This window comes from Phallusia mammillata, chromosome 1 (genome assembly GCF_965637545.1).
Source record: "Phallusia mammillata chromosome 1, kaPhaMamm4.hap1.1, whole genome shotgun sequence".
NCBI classification, from domain to species: domain Eukaryota; kingdom Metazoa; phylum Chordata; class Ascidiacea; order Phlebobranchia; family Ascidiidae; genus Phallusia; species Phallusia mammillata.
Genome location: NC_137252.1, coordinates 23,225,072 through 23,246,921, shown reverse-complemented (window position 1 = coordinate 23,246,921; position 21,850 = coordinate 23,225,072). Strand labels below are relative to the sequence as shown.

The 21,850-nt window shown below is 36.4% G+C and overlaps 4 protein-coding genes across 4 annotated transcripts; 1 reads left to right on the top strand and 3 right to left on the bottom strand.

Annotated features, from left to right (window-relative positions):
* Nucleotides 1-1,186: 1,186 nt before the first annotated feature.
* Nucleotides 1,187-4,566, top strand: LOC145238359 (phosphoribosyl pyrophosphate synthase-associated protein 2-like). The gene is made up of 9 exons (XM_080101504.1): nt 1,187-1,442; nt 1,589-1,708; nt 1,985-2,157; nt 2,327-2,442; nt 2,802-3,039; nt 3,283-3,360; nt 3,430-3,500; nt 3,667-3,813; nt 4,031-4,566. Exons 1-9 carry the CDS (start codon nt 1,360-1,362, stop codon nt 4,187-4,189), a joined length of 1,185 nt encoding a protein of 394 aa, XP_079957630.1. The 5' UTR covers nt 1,187-1,359; the 3' UTR covers nt 4,190-4,566.
* A 640-nt stretch (nt 4,567-5,206) lies between these two features.
* On the bottom strand, nt 5,207-8,159 carry LOC145209276 (tubulin polymerization-promoting protein family member 2-like). Its single transcript, XM_080079543.1, has 3 exons — nt 8,070-8,159; nt 6,987-7,063; nt 5,207-5,425 (listed from the first exon to the last, which is right to left on the bottom strand). The coding sequence occupies exons 1-3, from the start codon at nt 8,157-8,159 to the stop codon at nt 5,296-5,298; spliced, it is 297 nt and encodes a 98-aa protein (XP_079935669.1). The 3' UTR covers nt 5,207-5,295.
* A 4,170-nt stretch (nt 8,160-12,329) lies between these two features.
* Nucleotides 12,330-15,289, bottom strand: LOC145232890 (tubulin polymerization-promoting protein family member 2-like). Its single transcript, XM_080097571.1, has 4 exons — nt 15,190-15,289; nt 13,946-14,080; nt 13,244-13,320; nt 12,330-12,781 (listed from the first exon to the last, which is right to left on the bottom strand). The coding sequence occupies exons 2-4, from the start codon at nt 14,033-14,035 to the stop codon at nt 12,652-12,654; spliced, it is 297 nt and encodes a 98-aa protein (XP_079953697.1). The 5' UTR covers nt 14,036-14,080; nt 15,190-15,289; the 3' UTR covers nt 12,330-12,651.
* Nucleotides 15,290-17,293: 2,004 nt separating this feature from the next.
* Nucleotides 17,294-21,029, bottom strand: LOC145232883 (tubulin polymerization-promoting protein family member 3-like). Its single transcript, XM_080097563.1, has 5 exons — nt 20,870-21,029; nt 20,603-20,679; nt 19,399-19,540; nt 18,755-18,851; nt 17,294-18,541 (listed from the first exon to the last, which is right to left on the bottom strand). The coding sequence occupies exons 1-5, from the start codon at nt 20,963-20,965 to the stop codon at nt 18,453-18,455; spliced, it is 501 nt and encodes a 166-aa protein (XP_079953689.1). The 5' UTR covers nt 20,966-21,029; the 3' UTR covers nt 17,294-18,452.
* Between the last annotated feature and the right edge of the window lie 821 nt (nt 21,030-21,850).

Here is a 21,850-nt window from a genome sequence, read left to right as displayed (position 1 = left end):
GCTGTGTTCTGGGGGGCCACGGGTGTAGATTCACCAGAAACACCCACTAAAAGCCATTTTCTTTTTAACATTATTCCCTAATTTAATCGACTATTTCACATACTATTTGTGTATAGTAAGGTTTTCACAATTACAGATTCTTATTTACGCTATTGGACCTGTTTAAAGCCTAAATTAGTACCAAATTTCAACACGAGATTGCCATTTACATTTTTAGGGGGGCCACAGATCCTACAGGGTTACTTAAGGGGGGCCACGAAGCCCAAAAGTTACTTTTAGGGGGCCACGGTCCACAAAAGGTTGGGAACCACTGCTATAGACGCTGACAAAACAATCATAAACGTCACGAAAGCTTATTAAACAATTTTGCGGGTATTAACGATGGAGAGCTACCCCAGTTTTACAGCCAAGCGTAAAATGAGTTTCGCAGGTAATCAATTTTGCGATAGGCCTACTTATCATTCCATTTTAAAAAGTAGCTTGGCATAAAGTGAGATGATTTGCGGACCGGCAAAATGTTCACACGGACCGGCGGTTAGGAGACACTGCTTTATATAGCCAACTTTTCCTGTTATTATGCGACCCACGGTCAATTATTGCATGCAATTGAAGCCCAAAAAGTGTAAGAGTACCGTTTCAATGTTTGGTATATTATTGCCTGATATATGGATAAAAGTTCCCATTGTATTTGAATTTTATTAGCATACCGTATTTGCTCGATTGTAAGCCGCGGCTTATATTGTTTTTTAGCTGCCGTTTGTGCGGCTTATAATCGAGGGCGGCTTATATTTTAATTTTTAAACCGAAATCATTTCTACACTTCAACATTTTAAATTATTTGGGGTTCAAAACATGTATGCGTGTACAGATTATACGTCGTTATACGTTCTGTCGGGTACAATTATCAACGTAACTAACAGATATGGACAAATAGTCATACCATATAACTACAGAAAGATGTGTTAGGAAACTATCATATCTAAAATTCCAGCGTGCGGCTTACAATCGAGGGCGGCTTACATTATTTTTTTAACACCTCAACATGCGGCTTACAATCGAGGGCGGCTTATAAACGAGGGCGGCTTACAATCGAGCAAATACGGTAGGCTACGCATTAAAAAAAAAACGTTTTTGTATTTTATTGTTTCTGTGTACACGTGCGGTTGCTGTGTTTACGTCCGAACTCCGAAGCATGCTGCTTAGTGCTTACTTGACCCATGCGTACTGTGCAGTTTGTGCAGAAACTTAAATCCATTTCTTAATTTGCGTCTGGTAGGTAGGCTTTGGTTGCTTTATAAGTTTTTTACAAACCCAGGCATAACATATAAAATAAAGCTGGATTCCTCGTTTTCCTCCGGTATGAATGCTTATCCTGATTCAGGAAAAGACATTTTGTTATTCACCGGAAATTCACATCCTGAACTTGCAAGACTGGTTGCAAGGTGGGTTGTCAGTGTTTCATATGTTAACTTTTTTGATAAAACAAACAAACTGATTTAGGTATTTCAAAATGTACAATAATGATTTACATAATACACACATTTGACAAAAACTGTTTTGGTTAATCATAAATATGTTTTACCTTCAGCCGGATGCCAATCAAAATTGGTACATGTGCCGTTTATCAAAAACCAAACAAAGAAACAATTGTAGATATTGGTGAATCTGTTCGAGGCAAAGATGTTTTTATTCTACAAACTGGAAGCAGGTATATAAATATGCATATATTTTTAGGAAAGTAAACATTTAGGCAAAAATAAAACTTATATTAGGTTTTGGTGTTTATTACTGGCAAAATACAGTAACAGTGATCAAATTATTGGTTACATGAAATTGCATTTTCATGTTAACAGTTCCACTTGAAATGTTTATGTATTGTTGCCATGCTCACTAAATGAAATTAAAATGTGTCTTCTGAAAACAAGTACATGCCTTTCCAGTATTTTGCTTTAGCTTATGCACCAAATGTTTCTCGCATATATAGGGATGTAAATGATGCTGTGATGGAACTACTTATTATGGCTTACGCTTGCAAAACCTCATCAGCCAAACGCATTATTGGAGTCATTCCTTACTTGCCATATTCCAAACAATGCAAAATGAGAAAAAGAGGGTCAGTTGTTTCAAAACTTGTGGCATCGATGTTGTGCAAATCAGGTAAGTTAAAAGTTTTTACCTTATTTTTAAATATCAGTGATAAATTTTTGACTTAATAAAAGCCCATGACTTAATAAAAAAGGCAAACATCATTAACATCATATTCTAACATAATGAGAGTGAACTATTGTATCATCACTTTATTTGGAAAACACTTTGTTTTTTTCAGGTCTTGATCATGTAATTACAATGGATCTTCACCAGAAGGAAATTCAAGGGTTTTTTGATGTCCCTGTTGACAATTTAAGAGCTTCACCATTTTTGATGCAGTACATTCAAGACCAAGTATATAAACTTGACTTTTTAAAATTTATTTTAGAGTTATTGAACAGAAAATAACCTGTAGAATAGAGGTGTATATGCAGATGACTGTGGTCATTAACAACAACTGCAATTTGTTTTTACTTATAGACAGAAATTTGCACTTCAAACTGTTTTTAACTGTTTTTCTGGATTTAATATTGTAACAATTTTTTAAATTGACTGGATCACATTTTTTTATCATTTTATTCAATAAAAAAGACTACTGAAAGTTGACAGCAGCACATTTGATGAATTGTTTATATCTCTTTAAATGACTTGTTTACAAAGATAGCCTGAAAACAACAATTAGATTTTAACTGGCAACAAAAACTGTTTCGCAGATACCAGACTACAGAAATGCTGTTATTGTTGCCAAAACTCCAGCATCAGCCAAAAAGGCGCAGTCATATGCTGAGCGTCTACGCTTGGGCATAGCTGTTATCCATGGTGAACCACAAGATTTTGATTCTGACCGAGAAGATGGGCGACATTCACCTCCACCTACCTCAGCACAATCACAGTCTGCACCTTTACAGTCAGGAAGGGGTGATGTAAGGGATTCATGGCAGATAATGCAAGGTTAGAAACATGAATAGGAACCTGGACAGGTTTTCCAGGCATGACAAAAAAGTTCAAAACGGCTACAAATTGTGTCATGTGCTTGTCTGAAAACCAACATTTTAGTTTAATACACATATGTTACGACATTTTAGGGCAAAATGTTTTTTGTTAATGGCACATTTATTGGTTTTTCATCAATTCAAATTTGGATTTACTTTTTGCTGGTTAAGAATACTAGTCCTATTCTATTTATTTTTGCAGAACGTAAAGCTGCAGCAATTGGGGTGCCAAGAATACGAAGTGTGTCCACTGGACATTTTGAGGCCTTAGAAATTCCATGTAAGTGGGTTTTTTTGGTGTTGAGGTCTAATAGTTTTGTTTTATAATGAAAATCGTGCTTTGATACAGTATTGACAGCAAAGGAAAAACCTCCTATCAACGTAGTTGGTGATGTTGGGGGCAAAATTGCAATTATTGTGGTGAGTTTGGATCCTGTCCGTATCAGATTTCTGCTGAAACTTTTTTTTCAACAGTAATAGACTTGATCAAATTGAACACATAATATATTTTAGTTTGTTTTTCTCAACTTCCCCTTAATCCAATAAGAAAATGTATTTACATCTAAAAAGTTTTTTTTCATTTTAGGACGATATTATTGATGACATTGATCCATTTGTAGCAGCTGCAGACATTTTAAAGGAACGAGGTGCCTACAAGGTATATGTCATGGCCACACATGGTTTGCTTTCTTTGGATGCACCAAGGATTCTTGAAGACTCATCGATTGATGAAGTAACATATTTTGTGATTTTTTTATTTCAACCTAGATGAGATAATATGATCATAAGTATGAAGTTGGACATGGGTTTTTGCAAGCTGGCAGTAAAGATTTGAATTAAGTAACATTTGCTTTTATGCCTGTCTAAAAGAGACTTATTTAATTTAAGGTATTGCCAACCTAAAGATCTCATGGAGGTGCATTGTTGACACATAGTTCCTTTATTTACAGGTTGTAGTGACAAACACAGTACCTCATGAGCTGCAAAAACTACAGTGCCATAAAATAAAAACAGTGGATATATCTTTTATTATGTCGGAAGCAATAAGAAGAATTCATAATGGAGAAAGCATGAGTTACCTATTCCGCAACATTTCAATTGATGACTAAATCCTTTTTTGAATAGTAATATGGTGGTACCTAGAAATGAACTACTAAAAAACAAGAGGAAAGAAGTGTATGCTGCTACAATTTGGAGCATTGGCTGATGTATATTTTAAGTGTATAGCAAGGTGTTGGTAGATACACATAAAAAGTGTTTTCCTTGAAATTTGTGACCTACAAGCTTTTGTGCATACCTTTTCTCTTTCAACCATGTTCTGTAACTCTAACATAAGTGATTATTGTAACTTAGTTATTTACTGCCATAGAAATTATTCACCACAAATCTGTAATGACTTGGGATTTTGTTGTCACGAACTGTTGTACATTTTTTCTACTGTGGTGTGAATGTGTGCCATCCTGCTAATACAAACTGGCGCAACATTGTGCATTTCATATAACATTAGATGTGAGATATTAACTAAGTTGCCAGTTTTTCTAAGCTGGTAGTTAATTTAAACTTTTGCATATTAGGCAATTTAACTTAGTTATGTTTTTGCAAAATTTTGCTAAAGACTGCTCAACAATTACCAGAAGTTACGCCTTTTGTTTCCTAAAGCTTAATACTTTGCTAAAGTAGCAACAAAAGCTTAAACAAGCTAACAAAGGCACCCAGACACCCACTGGATTAACATGTTCAAAATTGATGGCAAACTAATGCCCTGAACTTAAACCAGGAATGGGTATAGTCTGTAGTCTGAACCTCCTACTCGTAGAAATTTTGAAGATCCTACCCCAACTCGGATTTGTTCTTGTTAATAATAATGACCAATACACTTGATTCAAATGCATTTTCGGCATACTGATAGGTATAAACGTAACTAGTCAATAATAATAGGTTTCAATCCCCCAAAAAAATAAAAAATATATTTAAAAATTTTATTTTTCACTAATCAAAGTCCGAGTAAGTCAATTTCCTCTGACTGCTCAAAAATATCTTTGGCTCTCCAGTCCTGCTTGAAACTGTTTATTACACAACGTACAAACCAAGGTCGTTCATTAATTAATTGACAACACACAGCAGATTGAATTTGGAACATTTTAAATTTTCAGAATATTACAAAGTTAAGAAACTTAAAACTGGCAATCTTTGGCATTTGAGAAACACGATTGGTTTAGGAAGCGGGCCTGTGACCTTCAACCATCGTGAATATGTTTTCTGGCTCTTCACCTTTAAGCCTTTTCTGAGCAATTTTTAAGAGGCATTTTTGGAAGCAATCAAAGTCCCAACGCTCACCTTCTGGTCTGTTAAATTGAAACGAATAGGGTCGATAATACATCCTGTTTAAATCCTATCCACACATACCATTTGGGGGGAGGGGGTGCGAATGGGGCGATGCTCAAAATCTGATTATGAAACAATATTGGCGAGGTAAGACTTGGTTTAGCGCAATAGTCTGCCAAGTTTTCCTGGCGCTTGAAGCTTTTAAACATACTGAAATATTGCAAAGACATTATTTCAGTATGTCTAAAGCAGGGGTCGGCAATCTTTTAGGCGACGCCTGCCAATTTACTTGTTATGTGTTAATGACCTCGCGTTCCAGCGTTTTTCCAAATAATAGTGGTTCGTGCCAGCAGATGTCAATAATAACGAAAAAGCAGAGCGTTTTGTGCATGCAACGTTAAACTTTAAGACAACGGGACGATCAAAACTGAAAACAAGCAGTTTTCTAGGTTAAATTGTTACTTTAATACAGTGGTTCCCAACCTGGGGTTCGCGGACCCCCAAGGGGTCCGTGAGACGGTTTCAGGGGGTCCGTGGAGGCAAACATTTGTAGTAGCATTAACAACAGTACAATATTTTTAAGTTCCCAAACCGTTTTTACAATCCTGTATATAAGTGCAAACTGTTAATCAAACCCTTGCATCAGGAAAACTTGTGATTGTTACCTCTATTGTGACATCACAACACATTTATCTCTTTTAGTGCATTGACTGCTACAGTACAGAACTTTATTGAGATTAACGGACTGTGAAGTTTGATTAAAATTCTGCCCCCCAAAACGAACGTATAATAACGCATAATGCGGGAAACGAAAAAAAGATTAAATTACCTTGGGGGTCCGCGGACCGATAAGATTTATAAAGGGGGTCCGTGACTACAAAAAGGTTGGGAACCACTGCTTTAATATAAACACGCAAGTCGGTTGGCGTGCCATGAAAAACCACCTCGCTTGCCAACCAAAGCTTCGAGCGCCAGGTTTATTGGAATTGCGCACTATTATTTAAAATAATGACTTAAACATGCAAACGTAAAGAATTATAATTAAAACAGACAGCTACATTTGTAGTTTTATATGGTTTCGACGAAACGTTTTTCTAGATTGACGTGTAAATCAGGGATAGGTCGGGGACCTTGAAGTAAGGACTTGGTGAGCCCGCACAAACACTGAGATATTATTATGCTATTATTACACGTAAAATCAGCAATTTTGATTTCTTGATGTAATAATCTATTTCGTTTCGTTATTGCCCTTCTTGGTCATTAAAGTTAATATGTGTTAATTTTGCGACATACGAAATTCGAAAACAAAAATCGAGTTTTTGTCGAAATCTTTTTTTCAAAATGTTTAGACATTTGAACTTTGGCAGCAAAGTTACATTTGTTGTAACTTGGAAAGTGGTGCATGTGTTAAGCCGTTAAATAGAACGTAAAATTTAAAAATTGGCAATATATGATGAAAGCCACGATTTTATTCATTGTGTTTCATTGTCAGTAACCACAAGATAGTCGTACATGGACAGCGGATATGTACATCGCTTTAACTTTAATGTTATTGCTACTTTGTGAAACAACTTGAAATACCTATGATCTTTGTATTCGAGTTCGACATCTTCTTTCCGAATCGTTTCCTCGTCAACAATTCCACAATCTTGACAACACTATGACAAAGGTACAATTTATATCACAAAAAATTGAAGCGGGCATGCATAATAAGAAAGTGCCTGTAAGCAAATTTCAGGTTCCCAAAAGTTGGACAGCTTTTTATCGTACCCGTAACGAAACGTGATGTTTTGTTGTTTTTAAAATCAGATGCTCGAACTTGAACTAAGCTTATGTGGCTTGTTTGTCTGGAGTCATCGTTTCTGCGAACTGTTTTTGCTGAAGCGTATCCGTAAACATCAATCATACGAATTCACGCACAATGCACAAAGCAGTCAGAAAATCCTACTTTTCAGTTTGCATTTTAGAGATGAAAAGCGATTTTTAGGGAGCGATTTTCTTTATAAATAGGATGCGAATCCTATTATCCGGTTAAAATTACTTTTTTGACTGGGATCGTTAAACCTTTTAATTCACAGTCTTACATTGCCCTATCGTTTACACCAGGGGTGTCCAACCTTTTTAGCCAAAGGGCCACATGCGGTTTACGAATGATTGCGCGGGCCACTTGAGTGTTTACTGCTAATTTGTAATCTTAAAATGGCTGTCCACATGTCCACTTTTCTTATTAGTATATTCTGTTAGCGTTACTTGCTTTTCGTTTCTTATTTGGCATAATCTATATCACTGCAGAGTGCGTAAGATATTTCACTGCTGAAGGCGTTTTGCGCGAGTGTTTGATATCAGATGTACAACAATGAAGCAAGAAATATTGACTGTCTCTTAAAGCAAGAGCAAGATTATAGACGTAACAATTCAGAAATTGTGATGCGTAACAATGTGCATTGTGATGCAATAAAAGTAACTTGAACAGTTGTGTATTACTCTATTAACAAAGAATTAAAGCAAACAATAATGGCCAATCCTCGGAATGTAAGATCGCCATAAATTGGACAGGCGTTAAAGTTCATTATATAAGTCATTTCGAAAAATACCGCGCGGGCCACGGGTTGGACACCCCTGGTTTACACATTGTTAATTGTAGCGTATTACGCACAAGTTTACCAGCAAAAAGTTGTCGCAGGTCATCTCTGCGGCTCGACGATCGGTGCGATTCTTGTAAGCCTCAAAGGATTCTTCCAATTTTTTTGACATTTCGATGTTGTTTACTTCCTGATATTAATTTAAACTTATGACCTATTACAAAACAATATCAAACATCGTGAACGCAAACGAATATTAACTACAATTGGTAATAAACGTTTATTGTCGATTCAGCAACTAAAAACGAAACAAAACATAGTGAAACACGTGACACCGACTCACTTTCCGCTTGAAGGCTGGCACATTTACGGTTGGAAAATGTTTTTCGTGGCCCTTTTTATGACTATGAACCCTATGAACTCAACGCAGACGCGTCAATGGGGTCTGTTGTTTTCAAACACCCATTACAGTATTGATTTTGTTTTACAATGGAGACATTCCAATCGAAAGTCCCCTTAAGCGTAACGTTTCGCTCGGGGTGCTTGGTAATTGCGAGGTATTTAGAGACATAGTTCACAAATTTTGGTTTCTCAACTTCATGTAATATATGTATCGCGTTACCAGACAGACAACACCCCTATCCGTGCTGCGACGACAGTATCAAAGGTTTTCAACAACGGTCGTCAATATATCCATGTTTGTTGTGCATAATTAATATCACATCTACGAGTGTCCATATAATCCAAAATCGATCCAATACTTTCAATTTCAATTAGAAGATTGGCAACTCGAAAATGTTACATACATTTGAATAATGCTTTATCCAAAAACGTATCTAATCTTTATTCATAGTAAAAAATAGTGCAGACAGTTGGTCCTACAAAATCATATTACCACCGTACTTGACATTGTAATTCTTCTTTTTGTTTTTTGACAAAGAAAAACGATGCAAAACGACATTAAACCGATTGCAACTAAAAAACGCCCATTTCTGCTAGGCCCTTATACCCACCAATAATGGTAGGGTTGTGAAACTAAAGCAAACAAGTATAACTGATCACACATACACCCGAGGCTGTCTTCACTATCTTAAATCTCTAACATACAGCAGTTTCGCTTTAAGCAGTGCGTTGTATATTCGTAACACAAAACAAACACGTGCGGATTTTCTCACTCCCATCACCGACATCGGAATGCTAGGGACGGTAAACAAGATCATCGTGGGACGGAATGCTAGGGACGGTAAACAAGATCATCGGGGGTATAGCCTCACCGGACACACACTCTAACAATCAGTAAGTCATTTTCTTTTTACGGGCAAAATTGAGTGTTTGCTGCAAATATCTTTATTCCCTAACACTCTTTTTCCATATTGAGGTCTGTCACGATTGCAGTTTGTTGTTTACTCTATTTGACTTGTTCCGAAATTCGAAATTAATACCGAATTTCAATACGAGTTGCCATTTAATTTTATTGCAGGGGCAAAATATGAATATACTTTTAGAGGGCCACGGTCCATGAAAGGTTGAAAACCACTTCCATATACCATAAACGTACTTAGCGAAAGCAATTCACCCATGTTGTCAAAACCAGTCGCGTTGCCAGTCGGCCATTCATAAAAAGAAAGTGCCTGTAAGCAAATTTCAGGTTCCCGAAAGTCGGACAGCTTTTTAACGTACCCTTAACGAAACGTGATGTTTTGTTATTTATGAAATTAGACGCTCGAACTTGATCTGAGCTTATGTGGCTTGTTTGTCTGGAGATCTGGAGGATTGTTTGTCTCTTTTCTGCGAACTGTTTTTGCTGAAGCGTATCCGTACACATCAATCCTACGAATTCACGCACAATGCACGAAGAAGTCAGAAAATCCTACTTTTCAGTTTGCATTTTGGACATGAAAAGCGATTTAAGCCTGAAAAAATTCCGTATTTAATTTCGCTTTTCAGTTAATAGCATGATCAGGTAGGTGGAACCGTGGCGTGATTGATGTTCAAAATAGTATAATACTGTTTTATAGTATACACGAATCCGTTTTTCCGGTTCAAATTAACTTTGTGGACTGGGATCGTTTTAGATGTAAAACCTTTCGATTCGCTGTTTTACATTGCCCTATCGCTTACACCGGTAGTTCTCAAACTGTGCGTCGTTTCAATTTTTCAAGGGTGTCGCAGAATAGTTCCGTTTCGTGGTTGAACTCAGTTTATCTCATAAAAATGAGGTTAACACTTTCAGTGCGGTTGACGTATATCTACGTCCAAAGATGTTATGCGTGCCCGTTAATGTACGTCGAGATCAAACAGCCCGTGTAGCTAGTGCGTGATCGGCGCGAGGAGGGGGGAGGGGACGCTTGGCGGGCATTAAAGTTGGTTTTAAATTTCTCATTAACTTTTATTTGCTGGTTCGTCGCAAGTCCAGAAAACTTTTCCAGAGGCGTCACAACAAAAAATGTTTGAGAACCACTGGCTTACACAATGTTAGTTGTAGCGTGTGACGCACAAGTTTACCAGCAAAAAGTTTTCGCAAGTCATCTCTCTGGCTCGACAATCTTCACGATTCTTGTAAGCCTCAAACGATTCTTCCAAGTTCCAATTGTTTTGAATACACATTTTTGTCGTTTCGGAATGGATACTGTTGTATGCGTAATACTTAACAGATACAATTACAAGAATTGTAAATTTCTGTAACCTTCAGATCATGTTCCGCAAAAATGCTTACAATTTTCGGTACCTCAAACGCATTTTATTACGGTTGAATGTTTTTCACGGCTAAGATCGACCAAAACTATACAAAGAAAAAAAAATCTATTCAACCGAAGAAAAAACAAACACGTACCGTAAAAAAACCCAATAGAGTTGTAAGTTGGGCCGGGCTTTTTGGGCCGGTTGCGGGTTCGGGCTTGAGTTTTTTTAACAAACGGGCCTTATTCGGGCGTAACTTTACACCCTGTGTCCATAATTTTGTTAAAAAACTACGTAGATAAAGATAAGCATAGTACTTGCTCGACTTAACCAAAATTCTAACACCCCTAAATTCTAACACTCCATTGTGTGTGTGTTTTTTATTATAGGGCTGACAATCGAACTTTGGGGCCAAAACTGGCTTCTTAAAAACGATTCGGGTTCGGGCTTGTACTTTTAGGTTTAGGCCCACTTACAGCTCGACCGCTAACTATTTTAAACGTACGTTCTTCGCCAAAACCCAGGGTCCTTAATTAAAGGTGCACAAAACCCCTGCAGGTCCCAAGCACCAAATCAAGGGGGTATGAGAAAGGTACACCACTTAAAATGAAAAAAAGATGTCAATTTTCCGTTAAACTTTTGTGACAGTTGCAACGATTTGATGAACTTCTGTCCGTTTGTGATGTCAAAGTGCACAAAGAAATTCTACAACAGTTTTGAAGCGTACGACACCAAAAATGTTAAACACTGGCCTGAACAGTAGCCTACGTTGTAACTTTGTATTACACAATGGCTTACATTGAATCGGCTCATTGTTACTCTCAACATCGGAATGCTGGAAACGCTGATTTGGAAGAATTGTCTGTGTTTTTTTTACACGCAATCAACAGACCGCGAAAAGTCGTTAATCTGGCGTCAAGTGCTAAATCACGACCGAGTTTATCAGCAATGTGAGATCAAGTTTGGAGAGACCAAACTTTTTGCAATCTAATACAAAATATACAACAGGTTTTCCGATTTGTATACTATACCATGGCCGAAACAAGGCCGAAAACATTTTGGCCGAATTAAGTCGAACCTAAAACGTCCTTTTTAATCGATGTTTTCAACTAAACTAAACCTTGTGTTGTTGATCCAAATGAACTGGTTTGTGACACTCCAAAATCACTTTCACAATGCGTAAGCTTTACTAAACTTCTAATATCTTGCAGACAACGTGGCTCGTATTTTTTACATGCAAAAATTAGTTAATTTATTATGTATTATATTGGGGATATTGTTATTTAAGGCATTAATTTAATATAATATAAAAGTTCATTGGAAAACAGCATATACGGCCGAAATGTTTCGATGTATTCTGTATGATGTTTTCTATGTACGCAAGTACTTTGGCAGTTATGTTTTTGATTAAATTACTTCTTGTATTTGTGTTCCTAAATTAAATACAACCATGACTGATAGAATATGCAGAATATGGATGGGTGGGAGTCGGTTAAAAAATTTCCAAAGTAAAATTTGCCTAAAATACGAGAGATAGAAGGTTGTAAGCTTATAGTTTACGCTCTCCGTATTTTGATTATTAAAAACGAAAATACTGATAAAGATTATGAACTAGCATTTTTCATCTGTGAGTTACAAATTTGAACATACTCCACACAATCAATTACCATAGTCAAGTTTGGGTGTATTCATAAACAAACACAAAACAAACGAGGCTCACTTCGCGCAATAGCGATCAACCAATACAAAGCTGACGGATTTCTCCATTAAATTTATTTTCGAATTGCAAAGATTAGCATAAAGAAACGTTTATTTTAGAAACACTAAATACGCCAAAAACACACATAAAAAATACGTTGACGAAACAATTACTACATATAAAAACCGATTGATTTAAAACGTTTTCAGAAAAAAAAAATAACATTACAAAACATAAACCACACACTAAAGCTGGCAATCGTTGGCGTTTGGGAGGCACAATTTGCTTAAGAATGTGGCATGTGGCCTTCAACCATCTCATATATGTTTTTGGGGTCTTCACCTTTAAGGCGCTTCTTGGCGATTTCCATAAGGCATTCTCGAAAGCATTTATAATCCCAACGTCCGCCTCTTGGCCTAATAAATTTAAATATACCACTATCATTTTCAAACTGAGAGTGTTTGAACTGAACAGTACCGGACCCTTCAACAGGCAAATAACTAAGAATGGAAAATATTTTGCCGGTAACGAAATCATTCGAAGAATATCGAGTAATATTTCTATATTTCGCCCAATGGCATTTTGTTTTCGTTGCAACCAAAAAATCAAGCCAAGTACCGTATATACTGTTAAATCGAAATAGACTAAAAGTAAGGCCAAAAAAGATACGTGTCTCCGTTGGCAAATTTAGCGAAAAATGTTTGCCAATAAGTCTTTCAACCTGACTAATAACTTTGTCACTCCTTAATGCCATTACCGTAATTTCTGAAATTGATCTAATTATATTTTTTAGTGGCAACTGTCTTATACCACACAATATTCCTACATGGAATACGGTCGATTAAATTATTGTCTATTTGTAAATCAACTTAAACTACCTATGATGTTTGTACTCATGCTCGATATCTTCTTCACGAATCCATCGCCCGTCAACAATGCCACAATCTTTGCAGCACTGTAACAAACATATTATGTCAAAACAATTATTTGCCTGCCAAAAATATATAAATAGGTGTCTTAGGCAGTGCCGGATTAACCATTAGGCAAAGAAGGCACGTGCCTACATGCCAGTCAAAAATCCAGGCCACTTTTCTTTGTGACAATGATTTGGCAACACTGATAATGTGCCTACAGGCCAGCAGACCCTTAATCCGGCACTGGTCTTAGGGCCAAGTTTTGGCTCCGGAGTCATTACTTTGCAATTCGTTTAATTGGCGCTCGAACTGAATCTGAAAAAGGGCCTATAGTCAGTATTTAAACGTTTTTTTTTGCGAAATTCCCTGGTAAAGCGTATGCACCAAAGCAAATCCTTAGAATTCACGCATCACGTGCAAAGGCTTATAAAGCCCTACCTTTGACGTTGCATTTTAGGCTGAGAAGCAATTTTACCTTAACAGATCCCTCTCCAACATGTATGGTTTTATGAACCATCTTTCATGTGTTGTTCGGTAAATGTAAAGCGTTTGGTCATTGGGACGTTACTTTTGAGTATAAAGTACAAAAATTGTGTTATATTTCAAAAACCACGACTAATGCTAAGATGAGGCAATAAATATTCAAGGTGCAGCAGCAAAATCTACCTGCAAAAAGTTTTCGTAAGTCATCTCCCTGGCTCGACGATCAGTGCGATTTTTGTAAGCCTCAAACGCTTCTTCCAATTTTTTTGACATTTCAATGTAGTTTACCTTCTGTTATTGATATAAACTTTAAACCTACTATAAAACAAAATTAAAAACGCGGTTAGAAAATGTGTTTTCGTGGACCTTTTTATGACTATGAACCCAGCGAAGACACGTCAATAAGGTCTGTTGTTTTCAGACTCCCATTACAGTATCGGTTTTGCAATTCAGAGACACTGTTCACAAATTTTGGGTTCTCAACTTCATGTACTACGTATCGCGTTACAACAGTGGTCGGCAACCGCCGGTCCGCGGCGCGGTACCGGTCCGCGAGGAGTTCGTTACCGGGCCGTATAGATTTTCAGGTTAAATGCTATTAAACATTTTGCCCATGTTCCCGGGGATGATAAACTAATTTAGGTGTTTTTATTGCTAAATATATGTATTTTTTTGAAGACCGGTCCGCGATAAAATTGTAGTTTCAAAAACGGTCCGCAGTGCAAAAAAGGTTGCCAACCCCTGCGTTACAAGACAGTCAACACCCCTATCTGTGCTGCGAAACCTTTTCGCTATCGACGGACCGTATCAAAGGTTTTCAACAACGGTCGCCAACATATCCATGTTTGTTGTGTATAATTAATATCACAACTACTAGTACCCATATAATCAAAAAGTGATCCAATACTTTCAACTAAACGATTGACCACTCTAAAACGTTACATACATTTGAATCATGCTTTATCCAAAAACGTATTCAATCTTTGTTTATAGTAAAAAATAAAACAGACTGCTGGTTCTACAGAATCATATTACCGCCGTACTTTACACTCTGAATCTCTATCCAAAATTTCTAAATCTCTACCAAACAGCAGTTTAGCATAGTAAATTCGTAACACAAAACAAACACCGGCGGATTATATCACCCCGACATCGAAATCGGAATGCTGAGGACGCTAAACCAGATCTTCGTAAAACCGAGCGCTAGAAAAAGGTTAAAAAATTTATGTATAAAATCAACAGACCGTGACAAGCCAGTTTGGGGTCTAAATCTGACGTGAAGTGCTAACATAACCGAGTCCACAGTACAGCAATGTTGGAACTAGTTTTAAACACAGCTGACCGTGTTTATGTCATGCAGGTACAATAATTGTTGTCGTCCCATTTAATAGAGTTGATAGGTTCCACACCACATACCATTAACGTACCTTGTAAAGCAATTCACCCATGTTGTCAAAACCAGTCGCGTTGCCTTTTTTAAACCACTCGTTTTTCTAGCAAACCTTCTCACACCTCATTCTCTTTACCAGGTACTGTAAGATTGAGGTCTTACGGCCTTTGCGTGTTCAGATTGGATATTAATTGCTCCAGAAGTTGATTGTTTTTGTAGTTTATTCGATTCTACTCAGAGCGAATCCACTTACATCAATTCAATGCAGTACAACAGAATAGTAGTACAAGTAGAATTAGACTGGAAGTAGAATGGAAGTAGAATGGAAGTAGAATAACGCTCGGCCTAACTTACTACGTATATATAGATCTAGACAAACCGTCAGTTATTTCAAATATTGTTTACCAACGCTCAACGGTTATGCAATATCAGGCTCTCAAGCTATTGTCCAACTTAACGGTCAGCATCTTAGCAACTCTCCAACCAACCACTGCGCTTTTGTGGTGACAACGCAGTCTGAGTAAACACAAACAACTTCGTACACAACGAGTTAGTAGGGGGAACAAAAGACCGTTACTGCATTCAATCAATCGGCTGTTAGTGGACAAACATTATTTAGGGCGTTGGACAAGATATCAAAAGGGGCTATTCAAATTCAAACGGTTCGTTGCTAGTAAACAACGGCCAAAATTTCACTAGTGGAAAATCCATGAAATCAGCACAAATTATTAAAACTCAAAATTAATACGTTACAATATGCCCCTTGCCAGCAAATGTTTAACTTCATAATATCACAATCATAATGAAAAAGAAATCATAATGCAATAAGAGAAAAAAAATTGTACACGTATTTTAGAAGAAAAAGACAACATTCGATTTTACACCGACAACCAATACGATACGCTTTTAAACAACGAATTTGCGTAACGCTCGCGTTCCTGGAAGTTGTTTTTCAATCCAGTGCGTATGTTGAGTTGTACGTCAACAGCGGTGTGGTGAAAATTTGAATGTCCTCCTTCTCTGAACAATGCGAAACGAGATCCAAAATTCACATCTGAAACAATAAAATAAACGACAGTATACAGAAATACAAAGCTATATAGTAGTTTGCTTTGAGCTGGAACGAAATTTAGGTTGTTTAAGATGAAATCACAAAACGTCACTAATTAAAAATCGCTTTTGCTTTATATGTATGAATGCTTCAAAATGCAACAACTTGGCTTAAGGTGGGAGCAATATTCGTTAGATCCCATGGCTTTGCGTGGCAGCCAGCGGCCGGTATAGACATCTGGTCTATAATAAGTAAGGACAACCTGGTCTAGAATCATGAGGCATTGTGTATCCATTTGGAACGCCATCTAGCCAGTAAAGGTGTAGTAACCTTGTAATAATGTGTCATGACATGAGTAAAGGCGCATTGCGCAACAATATAGGGCATTCAGCCTCGTGCAATGTAGGAGAAGTCATAGCTCAAGTGATAATTATGTTGCTTGCGGACATGTGAAAATATATATACAACCGGGCGACTACGCGCAATAGCTAACGTATTTCTCAGAACCACGTAAAGGAATGTGTGCTGACCAGCAGCACGGTGTTGCTACTAAGAGCTAACTTTTCCAAACGAGGGGGGATTACCTTGAGAATAAAGTGTCTCAACTCTTAGAATCGAGTCTCCACGAAGCTAATGGATATAGAGACAAGTAAAATGCGATAAATAATTAGTTAAGTCTCGGAAATAAAAATTCGAAACATATGATGTGTTCACAGCGCTTAGCTCACTTAAAAACATAGCGATGGGGATAGAAAATGACATAATAACATAACATTACTGTTAGGCAAAGCTTGCAAAACAAAAATACATATGAAACTTAACTTTTGATTTCTAAATGAACATCCTTGAAGCTATTGTTCCGTTTCCATTTTCGAATCCGTTTCCATACTCCTTTGACTTCGTGTCAGAAGGTTTTTGTTTGGTTGAAATGTTTATTAGTTGCCTCTTCATGTTGCAGTTCGTTTGCAAGTCCTTCCTTCGTCGGATTTTTGATAGGTAATTCCAATATATCACGTCGGGGTCACCAAATTGTAAGATTGAGGTCTTACGGCCTTTGCGTGTTCAGATTGGATATTAATTGCTCCAGAAGTTGATTGTTTTTGTAGTTTATTCGATTCTACTCAGAGCGAATCCACTTACATCAATTCAATGCAGTACAACAGAATAGTAGTACAAGTAGAATTAGACTGGAAGTAGAATGGAAGTAGAATGGAAGTAGAATAACGCTCGGCCTAACTTACTACGTATATATAGATCTAGACAAACCGTCAGTTATTTCAAATATTGTTTACCAACGCTCAACGGTTATGCAATATCAGGCTCTCAAGCTATTGTCCAACTTAACGGTCAGCATCTTAGCAACTCTCCAACCAACCACTGCGCTTTTGTGGTGACAACGCAGTCTGAGTAAACACAAACAACTTCGTACACAACGAGTTAGTAGGGGGAACAAAAGACCGTTACTGCATTCAATCAATCGGCTGTTAGTGGACAAACATTATTTAGGGCGTTGGACAAGATATCAAAAGGGGCTATTCAAATTCAAACGGTTCGTTGCTAGTAAACAACGGCCAAAATTTCACTAGTGGAAAATCCATGAAATCAGCACAAATTATTAAAACTCAAAATTAATACGTTACAATACAGCGACGTTTTTACCTCCCCATTAGTTTTATTTTAGCGTATTTACAGCTGACAAGTTTTCGCAGATGAGTCCAGTGTTTTTCATGCCACGTTACCTTACTGTGCTGCTATATGTTTAAAAAACGACAACTTTTGCTTTGAGAAGTATAAGAAATTCGTTTATTGAAAAAAATATATAAACGGACTTTGTACTAACTTAATAAAGTACTCCGGAAGTTCATGTTTACTCGATTACACAATAGTAAATGATTAATTCAGATATTCCAGTATTTCTAACAGCAGAAAGTTTTGGTCTTTAACAAAGTTTTGACAAATGGGGAGTTTACCTTATGGCAAAAATTTGCGTACAATTTCTGTTAAATGAATGTACCATATCTACCCTACCTCTACACTGACTATGAGTACGTTTTGTTAAACTAAATTCAAAACAAGTACAGCATAAAAGTATCAAATAGTTGTATTTCAACAAAAGAAACAGCTTTGAATTTATTTTTCACTACATCGAAACACTTTAACGATTATATCTCTTTAAACACTCTATATTAAACATTTACACAGTATATTACTCAACAAAACATCACATAGAACAGGTACGGTTTCTAGATTTAACTTGTTTTCGCATCGTAACTTCCCTGTCCCTTGTAATTTCCAACGTAGCCTGAATTCTCAGCCCTATCTGCTCTGCCATCTAAACCTACAAAATGTATTGCAATGATGACAGCAGTTTGCAAAAAGTCATGCATCGAAATTTAAACGTTAACTGATGTCTTGTACTTATTTCTCAGACCAACAAAACTATTTTTTAGAACTTGTTTACCTTCTGGCGTTTAGTGCTGGCAATGAACATTTTAATGTACTTTTAAGTGACTTAAAACCAATTTTTATGAACTTCCTGTTTGATATTTACCTTTTCCCTTTCCGTCGGCGCCGAATCTTTCCTTGTGGCTACCAGTATATTTCGAAGCATCAGTAAACTTATCCACTCCACCTGTCTTAGAAGTTGTCTGTTGAAAACGTACTTTGTTAAGGTACTACTCGGAAATGCAAGAGAGAGTTGATTTCACTTTATAGTTCCGAAAACAGATGGATATATTCATTTTAAAAGCTGGCAAGAAGTATATAAATAAGCGAGAAATTGTTAAAACCTTTACCAACAGCTATCGTTTATAACTTTTTTTTAATTTTTTTAAAAAGTTTAATTAGGACATCAAAATTTGGTCTCACCAGGTTCGGATATTTTGCGGCTAGTTGGGGTCGGTCATAAAATATAAAGCTAATATACTTTCAATTTTTAAATGCCAGTAGTAGGCTATGCTATGTTAAATCGTTAAATGAAATTTGTGATTTAATTTGTCATATGTATATAAACGCGATTGTTTGTCTGTTCCATTACCTGATAAGGGGGCTTATTTAGTGTCAATTTTGATCGCATCTAAAACGGTGCTCTTTGTGGAATATACAATAATTTTGAATGTGACTCTTCTCCCGTGCCCTTTAGGCCTATTACGCCAAAAAGAGTCTAGCAGTGTAAAAAGGATAAAAAACCCTTACCGTTACGCCTTTGAGTCCTGGTGTTTTTCCCACTACCATTTCGAAAATTTTGTCCTTGGGTCCTTCTTTAATTCGTTTGTTAGCCAATTCAAGAAGGCAAGCTTTGAAAGTTTCGAAATCAATAACTTGCGCACCCTTCGGCCTGTAATAGTTTGTAGCGTTGTTGTAAGGTACCTGAAGGTATATAGGCCCGGAAGGTAATAAGGCCCACTGCTAATATTTTTTTATGTGCCAGAAAAAATGCTTCCGTTTTGATGTAATTTTAAAATATATGTGTACTTAGAATGATTTACAAAGTTTTGGACCTGCAAGTTATATGTAATTGTTATCATGACCAATCCAAATTAAGAAGTGTTTATTTTTAACTTTTTATTATTTTTTGTTAAAATTGGTCGCAAAAATGAAAAGGTTGTGTTGTCGAAATGAAAACCTATTAAGATATATTAGTAATGGGGTCATTTTAGTTTAATTGGAGCATTATCCGATCTGGAAAAAAGAATTACTTCAAATAAATTTTATTACGGTTTTGTTTGTCAGCCATTGCTTGCAATAAGTCCCAACGATCATTTGTCATTTTCTCAAGTGTCTTTTATACTAAAGGCGACTGATATGCACAAAATTTGCTTTTATGCTTTCTTAGGGAGATAAAAAGTCCGAATAAGATGTTTGTGGAAGTAATCTTTCATTTAGTATTTTTGGTTATCAAATATCAAGGGGTCGTTTATTCTTTTTTTAGTACCTTCAGATTAACAGTTATATGTCGTAGTTAACAGTATGTGTGTAATATGAGTTAATAACGTTGCTTGTTTGAACTTTTATTTGACCGAAGCAAAGTATAAATGAGTCTGATTGGTTTCTAGACTATTTTTAAAAACAGAAAATGTTGGGCTTTATTAACAGCATAGGTTTGTATTAAGGCCCAAGTTTTATTTATTTTTAAACTGTTATCCTACAAAAACAAAACATGCAAACGTCCTCAAAATCTAATGGATGTTTAATATCAACCTCTGCAACAATCATGCCGAATTTGGCCTGGAACGGTTAAATGGTTTTTCAGTTATACGCAATAGTTTTTTAATGGGCCTTGTTAGCTGCAGGTACCTTAGTGCTAATTTAAACGGTTGAACAGATTTGATTTTCTTGCATATTTTTTATTAGTTGACCTAATTTTTTTTTACAGCAGACAGATTGTGCCGAAACTTACTTATTCTTGCTAAACACTATGTCAGCATCAGTTTGAGTGCACAACTTCCCATCTACGACCTTGCAGTCTTTGCAACACTATAAAAACGTACATAGCGATCAAACACAACCGAGCACACAGTGTAGTTTTACATTATAATATTCCATTATACTTAACAAATGTCAACCACGATTGTAACAATTAAGCCCCAATCAACTTTTTTACGTTAACTTTTGTTTGCTTAAAAATATCTTGTTATTTTACAAAACTATTTTTTTTAAGTCCTACTTTGACAAAGTTTTTGTTGGACATCCCTACGGCTTTGGCAGCCCCTTGCTTCATGAACAACGTAAATGCTTCTTTGAGAGGACCATCTTCGGCCATGTTGACAGCTTAAGCTAAACAAATACTTCAAAAACTATCTGTTAAAATATTAAAATGTTAATCAAATTTGAGTTTCGCAGAAGCAGTGGACACGTACCTTGAGCTAAAGCTCCTCAAAAACTTTAAAACTATGGAAAAAAAGTTTAATTTATGAAATCTTTAACCCATGGGTACACAGTAGAAATATGGTCAATTACCTGTAATATACGCTCACCAAAATTTAATAACCTAACGCACGATAGTCATTTAAATTATTAACAGTACTTTATTTGCCTTAAAAGTGTTTGATAAACGTCATCCAATCAATTAATTGTAGTCAAGTTTGAATAAAGTTTGACTTTCTGTTTTAATCAAGAGTTTAGCACTAAAATTTCAATGAACAATTATCCAACAAGTGAAGTGGTTTGTACCACACAACAAAAGAAAGTCTTGCAAGGGTGGAACAAGATGACATACAAGTGGTCAAAAAAATCATATCATTTCTCTGTAAAAAGTGGCACCAAAACGTGTAAAATATTAAACAACACGCACTCTCAAATTTACTTGGTATGGTACTGTACGAGCGTGATGCTTACACAATGAAGTTAACTATGACAAAGTGGACCGGCAACAACAGCGGAACGTAACGACATCAAACTTGACGCTTCCCTAAATAGGTAATATGATATTGATTTAAACATGATTGCAACAAAAACAACATGAATGTCGTTCTACGCGCCAGGATGCATCAGTTGCAAATTTGAAAGACATGAATGACAAGTTTAAAGTCAAACTATCGTAAGGGTTGTGTAAATAGTTTACCGGCCTCACCTTTCTCATTTGTGCTTTATAACTTTTCACTGAACAAATTTATCAATACTACGAAAGTGCTGATTACACAAAGCA

What these genes read in the sequence shown, in the direction of transcription:
- LOC145238359 (XM_080101504.1), top strand. Translation starts at nt 1,360, where the DNA reads ATGAATGCTTATCCTGATTCAGGAAAAGACATTTTGTTATTCACCGGA. An exon ending in TGCAGTACATTCAAGACCAA is followed by an intron (nt 2,443 to 2,801) that starts GTATATAAACTT and finishes ACTGTTTCGCAG; the next exon opens with ATACCAGACTACAGAAATGC. An exon ending in AAGACTCATCGATTGATGAA is followed by an intron (nt 3,814 to 4,030) that starts GTAACATATTTT and finishes CTTTATTTACAG; the next exon opens with GTTGTAGTGACAAACACAGT.
- LOC145209276 (XM_080079543.1), bottom strand. Translation starts at nt 8,159, where the DNA reads ATGTCAAAAAAATTGGAAGAATCCTTTGAGGCTTACAAGAATCGCACC. An exon ending in CCTGCGACAACTTTTTGCTG is followed by an intron (nt 7,064 to 8,069) that starts GTAAACTTGTGC and finishes CCTTTGTCATAG; the next exon opens with TGTTGTCAAGATTGTGGAAT. An exon ending in CTCGAATACAAAGATCATAG is followed by an intron (nt 5,426 to 6,986) that starts GTATTTCAAGTT and finishes TCAATTTAACAG; the next exon opens with ACCAGAAGGTGAGCGTTGGG.
- LOC145232890 (XM_080097571.1), bottom strand. Translation starts at nt 14,035, where the DNA reads ATGTCAAAAAAATTGGAAGAAGCGTTTGAGGCTTACAAAAATCGCACT. An exon ending in CTTACGAAAACTTTTTGCAG is followed by an intron (nt 13,321 to 13,945) that starts GTAGATTTTGCT and finishes TGTTTGTTACAG; the next exon opens with TGCTGCAAAGATTGTGGCAT. An exon ending in CATGAGTACAAACATCATAG is followed by an intron (nt 12,782 to 13,243) that starts GTAGTTTAAGTT and finishes TAAATTTATTAG; the next exon opens with GCCAAGAGGCGGACGTTGGG.
- LOC145232883 (XM_080097563.1), bottom strand. Translation starts at nt 20,965, where the DNA reads ATGGCCGAAGATGGTCCTCTCAAAGAAGCATTTACGTTGTTCATGAAG. An exon ending in CAGGACTCAAAGGCGTAACG is followed by an intron (nt 18,852 to 19,398) that starts GTAAGGGTTTTT and finishes CGTTTTCAACAG; the next exon opens with ACAACTTCTAAGACAGGTGG. An exon ending in CGCCGACGGAAAGGGAAAAG is followed by an intron (nt 18,542 to 18,754) that starts GTAAATATCAAA and finishes TACATTTTGTAG; the next exon opens with GTTTAGATGGCAGAGCAGAT.